This window comes from Trachurus trachurus (assembly GCF_905171665.1).
Source record: "Trachurus trachurus genome assembly, chromosome: 12".
Lineage (NCBI taxonomy): Eukaryota > Metazoa > Chordata > Actinopteri > Carangiformes > Carangidae > Trachurus > Trachurus trachurus.
In genome coordinates, this window is record NC_139908.1 from 23,007,126 (window position 1) to 23,015,623 (window position 8,498).

The 8,498-nt window shown below is 41.1% G+C and overlaps 1 protein-coding gene across 1 annotated transcript; it reads left to right on the forward strand.

Moving 5' to 3' along the window:
- Positions 1 to 161: 161 nt before the first annotated feature.
- Positions 162 to 5,034, forward strand: ccdc152 (coiled-coil domain containing 152; the record flags this gene model as incomplete). The annotated part of the gene is made up of 8 exons (XM_083982929.1): positions 162 to 224; positions 558 to 663; positions 1,152 to 1,220; positions 1,566 to 1,630; positions 3,118 to 3,253; positions 3,447 to 3,574; positions 4,095 to 4,202; positions 4,906 to 5,034. 8 exons carry the CDS (start codon positions 162 to 164, stop codon positions 5,032 to 5,034), a joined length of 804 nt encoding a protein of 267 aa, XP_083839055.1.
- Positions 5,035 to 8,498: the final 3,464 nt, after the last annotated feature.

Sequence of the window (8,498 nt, forward strand, 5' to 3'; positions counted from 1 at the left end):
AGCAGCCAAACTAATCTGAACGGTTGTTACTGTAGCTAGCACGCAGCTAATGTTTATCGAGCTAAATGCTTCTGTAGCTTTTTTTTGGAAGAAACAGAAGCAGCAATACCACAGTTAATTTACTCTTCAAGATTTTTTTCCCTCTCTTCCGGACCTGAACCATGAAAAAGTTTAACTGTGTAAATCTTGAGAAGTTTATGGCGGAGTTTTCTCTACTGGAGCAGGTGAGATGCCGAGCTAAGGTAGCTACTAGCTAGCTCCTGGCTGGCTAATTGTGATCTAGACAGGTGAGACAGAAGGAGGAGTCCATAGTCTGAGGAGGGAAAAACAAACAAAATGTAAGGTAGAGGTATACAGAGAGGTAATTACAGGGTGTCCTGAGGAATGTTTAGTATCATGATGAGACAAGTTTAAAGGTGTTGGCAGTTGGCACCTATAAACATAATGTCATTTATTTTTTCTCTGTATTGATTTCTTTACATTGCTTGCTTTGGACAAGCAAGCTTGGGGCATTTCCACTCACCTTCATTTATTTTTCTTTTTATTATGTCCAACAGAAAATTACAGAGGTTAATGGCATAAACAACTCGTTGGGGATCATGCTGGAAGATGCCAACACACTCATTAAATTCTATCTGACCAAGGAGAAAAGTCTGACAGAGGGTGAGTTTTGTCTTTATGTTTAAAAGCTACAGTAAGAGTTTACATTTGTCTTTTTTTTTTGTTTGCTTTCCAAGATGCACAGGCCATCATGGGCAGATGTGGTGTTTGTTTGGCTCCCTCTGCTGGGACGGCACAGCAGGGAGTTGAAGCAGAACTTCACTAATTACACCAGGGAATCTAAATTCTCATACATTATCATTTATGTCAGCATGAAAAAACAGATTAACTTCATAGCAGCAGCAGCAGCAGCAGCAGCAGAGATATGATGCAGATAAGGGTTAAATTGTATTCACAGAAATGTCATTGAAAGGGTGACTTTTATTTTCAGCTACTCTTACAGAAGGTTTTAACAATAGCAAATTAAGCAATAGGCTACATTGAAAAAATACATTTAATTGGATGTATAGACTCCCTGTCCCTCACTGAATTGTTGTTGCCTAAAAATAACCCATACACTTGTAAGAATATTCAAATTCAACCTGTTGCAGAGAGAGACAGCCTTCTTGTCACAGTGAACAGACTGCAGCAGACTATACAGGAGCAGTGCAACCTCAGAGGTAACCGGCTGAATACATACAGTATATTAAAGGGATAGTTCAAAATTTTGGCAAATTCGCCCATTGCCATAATCCCATTAGTTTTAGGTGTAGGTTCGTTACCTTTACTTGTCGTTGCAAGTTGTTTTTAGAATGGCGGAGCAGAGCCGCGAGCTGCTCAGAGCTACGCTAAATGGAGTTTTTACAAAAGTTACAAGATAATTAAGCCCACAATAAATAGATAATCTATTGTTAATAGATAAAATGATGAAGATGATCTTTGTATTTTGACATAAAGTACATTTTGTTAAGGTCTTTAAGAGTTTTCATGTTTCACAATTGTAACTGTGTTCATGTTGCATGTAGTGGAGAACAAGAGATTGAAGAACAATATGGATGATCTGAAACGACAGAAAGATAGAGCCGCAGAGGTAAGTGGCAGTACAGAAACAATATATGAAATGTATCGTAACAGGTGACATTTGACTTGTAGTAGTAAAAGCGTATGACTAATTCACCAGTGCCAGTAAATAATGGCAGTGTGTCAGCATGAGTAGCATTCCTCTATATGATGAAGTAGATCAACAGGTTTTAACCGTCATTCATGTAATTGTTTACACATCTACTTCTCCAGCTGTGGCAAAAGGTCTTCTGTGTGTTTTCATAAGTCAAGACTTTTTGTGGAAAGTTGTGTGTTCGCTATTTCCTTTGAGCTGGGTCAAAGTTATATTGTCAATATGGCATGATATAAATGTTGATTATGTACTGAGACATTTGTCTACAATATTGTAGGATATAATCAGAATTAGAGTGGCTTTATTGTCATTGTAACAGCTGTACAATGCAATTCCTCTGTGTGATACAGAAATAAATAAAAGTGCAAGATAAAAAAAAAAGACAGAAAAATGAGTAACCTGACAACTCACACTGTATATACAACACAAACGGTAACAACAGTAAAAAAAAAAAAAAAGATATTTCACAGTGTGTTGTTCAGGGGTCTAGTGGTGCAGGTCTTAGTGGACCTATAGCGCCTCCCAGAGGATATCAGAGTGAACTGGTGGTTATCCAGGTGAGATGAGTCCTGCATTATGTTTGTAGCACTGTATATATCAGTGACAGATGGTAGCTGTGTGTTATGATCTCCTGTGAAGGTGTGATGACTGTAGTCTGCTGTGCAGCTAGTGAACCACACCGGGATGTGACAGAAGAGGATTATTTCAACAGAGCAGCTGTGAAAGGACAGCAGCAGGTGCTGGGACTGGACAGGTTCACTCACTGTCCTTATAAAGCAGAGCTTCCCCCCCCCCCCCCCCCCCCTTTTTTTTTTTTTTTTTTCCTTACTGCACACTGATACTCTGATCTATATTACCATGCACTCAGTAACATAAAGCTTAATGAGAAACCCTTATGGCTGTGGGATTTTCAGCTGACAGGCTGCCGCAACCTTGTGAGTGGTGGAAGCTGGTGGGGCTGACAGGAGGCTCTGCAGTTCCTACACAATTCTTCACTATTTTTTTAAAATTAAAAAATAGAAAATACGATTATAGTATTTCATTAGACATTTGTTTACTTTTTATACTTTAGAAAAGTCTGCCAGCAATTACTTTTTGAGGACTAAAAGTATTTTATAAGGATGATTGGCTTGGTTGATATATAAAAATACACAGCACTCACATATTTGTTTTGCTAGGCTGAGGATAAAGTAATAGATGTACACAGCTTCGTCTGGTTTTAAATGTACAGCTACAGAGCTGCAGTTAGAAATTTACAGTAAGAAGTCATTCGACTGTTTCCCTTATTACCAATATTTTCAAACACTTTAATGACTTCCTTTCATATTTAAATAGGTAGAATTGTCCAGTATTTTCCCAGCACCAGCATCAGTCAGTTGTGTTGTGCTGTGTGTCGTTGTCAGGACGGAGAGGCCGAGGTGCAGCAGCTGATCCGTGAGGTGAAAGCAGAGGAGGAGAGACACAAGAGGGAGCTAGAGACTGTGAGACAGCAGTGCAGGAGAGAGGTGGAGCAGGCTCAGAGGGAGCGTTTCAATCAGTGTACGACACAGTGCATCCACTCACGGGCCTAACATGTCTGATAGTGGTCTTTTTTTTAAACTGTGAATTTAACCATAGTCTTCCAACATCAGAGCTGCAGGACAGAGAATAAGCCCAAGTCGAGAAAAGTAAAACAAATGTTTAAGACAAGCTTGTATTTAGCTGGTGCCTGTTGTTTTCTCTTTCCTGACAGTGGAAGCCAAAGATGCTGAAGTAAAGAAGCTGCTGGAGGGAAAGGATGTGGAAGTGGAGGAGATGAAGAAGAGGCTGAAGGATCAGGAGAGAGAGAGGCAGAGCGAGCTCCTCAAGTTACAGATGGAGGTAAATGAGCCTCACCTTACCTCCAACAGTGGTCCTCCTGTCACTTACCACTAATATGAATACAGTCAGGAGGAAACTTGAGGATTATAGTCTACACAGTATATGACTGCGAGTTACATTTTCATGTATAAAATACTAAAATTACTCTGTTAAATATTTGTTTTTGTGCAAAAACATTTCAGCTGAGGAATTCTTTAATTACTTCCTCATGAAAACACAAGAGTTTCTGAGAGTTTGAAGTCTGAGTCTGTAACTGTTTTTTCATCTTCCTAATGCATTAAATATAATAACTTAGATAATCTGCAGGGTTAAAGAGGCCCGGAATCTGTTTGCAGGTTTCATGTATGGGCGGCATCACTAATCCACACCAGTCTTAAGTATTATCAGAAAAGCTCCATGAAATTAGCAGAAGTCCTCCTGGGGAATGATCTCAGCATGAACCCAGCTCTGCTTTTGTTGCGAGTGGCCGGTTTCGGCTTAACAAAAGTTTATTGGTGCTTTGCTCTGTGTGTTTTGGCAGTTTGGTGCGAAGTTAACCAGAGTTGAGAACACAGCTCAGTGGAGTCTGCAGCAGCAGCAGCAACAACAGCAGAGCTCCAGCCTTCTTCCTCAGAGCGTCTTCAAGAGGGTGAGCAGGCCACACACAATCCTCAGTGTCCTCACTCAGCAACAAAACACAATGAAGTGGTAACTAATCTCTAAGTCTTACTGTGTAGAAACAACGCATCAGTGCCAGTTTCTGCAGGAGTGATGACAACATCTTGAGTGTAACTGATATTTGATCCTGCATTATGTTTTGTCTTTTGTAAATATGTGTGTTTTGGATGAAAAATTCATCTGAGAGGTGATAAAATCCTGTTAGTCCCATTCTTCGGAGCAATATCAGGCTACTTCCTAACATGCTCCCTGCCACAGGATTTTCATTTGTCTGTAAGAGAAAAGTGTGAACAAAATAAATATTCAGATATAAACAGACATATCAGTCATAACTGTGAATTCAATTCCAGTTTCAATACATCACCTTTGTGTTTGGAGAAAATGTGATGTATGTTTTTTCTACATTTTGTATTGTGTAATCAAAAAAATGAAAATCATTTGCTCCAGCTGCAGGGGAAATTTGAATAGCAGTTATTACATAGAAAGCACATCACGTTAGAAGAGGAAAGTATTTACTGGCCGCTGTCAATCACAACAATCACTGAATAGTATATTGAAAATCAGAGGGTGGTGTTTTTATAGGTCATCACCATGCTTTGTTCTGAGAAATCCAGTGCATGCCTTGTTTATATCGCCTCCCTCTAAATTAAGTGTGTGCGTGCGTGTGTCCATAGAAGCTGCAGTTCTTCCAGGAGGAAAAGAACAAGGAGATTGGGGCCCTGCGTCAGAGAATCAAAGAGCTGGAAGAGAGCCAGCGTGCCGGCGGTTTCAGTGACAACCGCCTGAAGAGGAGGAAGATCTAGTTTGTGTCGAGGCTAACGAGCTGTTGACCTGTTAGCTCTGCAGGCGCACCCGGCTCCTGACCCCGAGGTAGCACCCGGATCTACAGGGTTTTTGAAATGTATAGGTCTGTATTTCAGATCTCATTTCAAAGCAAACGTTGTCACTGTTCACTCACTTGCCTCTTGTGCACTGTCACGCCAGACTAGATTTGCAGTTTCACTCCCCACCACGCAGGTGACCGGTGTGCAGAGAGTACATGTAAACACAGGCTGTATTCCTGTCTAAGGCTTTAATCCAATCAGACGCCTGCAGGGAGGGGGAGGCGGGGAGGCGGAGGTGTCGACGTAGAAGAAGTAATAGATAGCTCGAAGGCCGGTCTCCTTCAAGGAATTAAGCCTGTTTATCTCCTTTCATTCAGAGATAAAAGAAATCATTCAGGTCTGACTCACCAACCCCTCAGGTTCTCTTAAGTCAGACTTGTTCTATTAATCTTAATGTTTTGAAGTCTGCTTCCTGTCATTTCTGTTCAATGACTTCCTGCTGTTTAGGAAAGCAGAGGTGTGCAGTGAAATGCTCTCCTCTGTTGCATAGATATTTTGATAACAACATAATAGCAAAGTAATAAGAATAATTTGTTTGTATATGTATTCAATGAGAAAATGTAAAGTAAATTCTGGACAAAATGATTCTTCTCAATACAACACTATTTAGGATGTTGGCATTTATTCATCCATCTGATGTCTATTCTGCTTTTCTGCAGCACAGGGTCATGTGGGGTGGAGGCAGTCCCAGCTGACATAGGGCCAGGGTGGGCACACCTTAGACAGGTCAGAATATGTTTATGTTGACATATAAGAACCCAAGGAGTGAGAGTTTAAAACTTTTAAATGAGTAGTTCACCCAAAATTCAAATTTCTAATTTGACTCATTATCTACTCACCCTCATGTCGACTAAGGGCTGGGAGAAGTTTCAGAGTCCTCCGTGCCTTCTCGGAGTTACAGCGGGGCTCGGCGCAGCACTGCATGTCCATATGACGGTTGCGAACGGAGCTCACTTTTTCGTCCAAACAGACACACCAAAAAACATCCAAATACCTCCATAGTGCTCGTCTGTAATGTCCCTCTTGTATTGAAGCCCCAACATGAGAAATTGTTTCCAAAAAAATTAAGTATATGTTTTAAGCTTGTTTGTAGCGGAAGCTCCCAGCACTGCTCTTCCTGGTCCGTCCAAATCTTGCGCGATTTGCATTCACACCCAATCGCGCGAGATTCCGGCAGAGCAACACTGGGAGCTTCCGCTACAAACAAGTTTAAAACATATTCTTATTAAATTTTTTCCGGAACAGTTTCTCACTTTTCTTCTTCAATACAAGAGGGACATTACAGACGAGCACTATGGAGGTATTTGGATGTTTTTTGGTGTGTCTTTTTGGACAAAGAAAAGTGAGCCCCGTTCGCAACCATCATATGGACATGCAGTGCTGCACGGAGCCCCGCTGTAACTCAGAGAAGGCACGGAGGACTCAGAAACTTCTCCCAGCCCTTAGTCGACATGAGGGTGAATAGATAATGAGTGAAATTTGAATTTTGGGTGAACTATCCCTTTAAAGAGACCCAGAGGAGTTTGCTTTTGGTTATAAAAGAGTCTTGCTTTACGAAACTCCTCGTAGTCCCTTTAAGGCTCACATTTGGCGTTAGGAATCACCATTCCTGGCTCTGTTTCCAGTGTTAAACAGAGGGTTGATGTCTGAATGCTGAATATGAAGCTGTTGTCAGCTGTTGGTTAGCTTAGCTTAGCATAAAGAGTGAGACTGACTCCCGCCAAAGTCAGCTACTGTAAATCCACGTACTATGATGCATCCCTGCTCATTAATTCTCTAATGTTGTATCTTATTTAATTTTGATGAAGAAAGAAATGCATGAAAAACAAACATTAGATTTGATAGGGGTTTATGTACTAGACTAATTTTTTGACTTGGGTGCAGTCTCTTCCCGGAGACTGTCAAAGAATACATAAACATGTGGTCGACTATACAGAAATAGACATTTCAAATCCACCTGTGGTAAAATGAAACTATCTTTAAGTATAAATTATACTGATGTATTAGTGAGGCTGTAACACAAACTGCATCTGCATTACGTAAAAGACAGCAGGTCCAGTGCTGCTGTGTGTTGATCTCTCACATTGTCTCCCTGCTGTTCCCTCCACTGCTGCTCACAGGGACAGCACACCTGAATGAAGACGCTCCGCCTGCTGAAGGACTGACCTCATGCTCTGTAATCCTTTTATCTGTTCTGGTCAGCCAGCGTCTAACAGGGACAGAGAGCTTATCTCTATAGGAACATTGGGTAACGCTGTTGCATAACATTTCATCTTCACAAAGGCTAGGAGATCAACCTTGGCTGCACAACACAGTCATTTCTCTCACACAGGTATGCGTGCAGTAAACATGCAACCCAATGCATCCTTATCACATATAGGCCTGCTGTAGTGCAGCAGTGCATGCACACATTTGTCCGCTATGATGTAGCCTCATTTTTGCTTCCCTGAACTGTTGTTAACCATTTGAAGGGATTGGGGTAGACCTAAAGCAAAACAGGATTAGAGTTCATGACACCACCTTAATCCTTCGTTCTTCATTGAAACCGACAGAGGTGGGAGGTGAGGGGTGTGGCCAGGGAAGCCTGGACTGGCTGTTCATTTAAGTTATATCTCAAACGCACATGCCCCTTCCCCTCCTGTGTCTCAGGCCGTCAGTGTACAGTAGTCTGCCACAGAGGAGAGGGAGGGATCGCAGCGTTCTGCACAGTGGACTAAGAACTTGGGATGATGTTTCGCCACAAACTGAATCAGACTTCAGCATGTGTGAAGGAAATTAATTTTACCGGCTCCTGTTGGGTCAAAGAAAGCTGCTTTTTTATTCTTTTTTTTACAATGGACTCCGTGGTTGGATGTTGATGCAGCGCACCAATCTGGAAACTAGGTAAGAAGATGAGAATCTTGTTTCCTATTTAGATTTCTCCTGAGTTATCCAACCATCCCATAGATAGATAGATAGATAGATAGATAGATAGATAGATAGATAGATAGATAGATAGATAGATAGATAGATAGATAGATAGATAGATAGATAGATAGATAGATAACTGTTGAAAAGATAGCAATGATAACTTTTGTGCACCAAATAATTGAGGTAGTAGTGAGTATCTGTCACGTGTAAACTCTGCTTTACTTGAACTCTTTGTTTCCTCATTTAAAGTGATTCAGAAAAGTTTGATTGTGGCATCAGATAGCTCCCAGTTCTTGTCAAAAGCAGCTGCAAACACATTATCGGTATCCATTAAAATTCTGTTTTCATGTGTTTACTGGAAAGTATTTCCTGCACAGCTGGTTCACCTCTGTGTTTACACCACGAGCTTGTACTGAAACAAAGCCACTGTCAATGTTCCTGAGGATGATCTCATTTCTGACCCGCTGACAGAA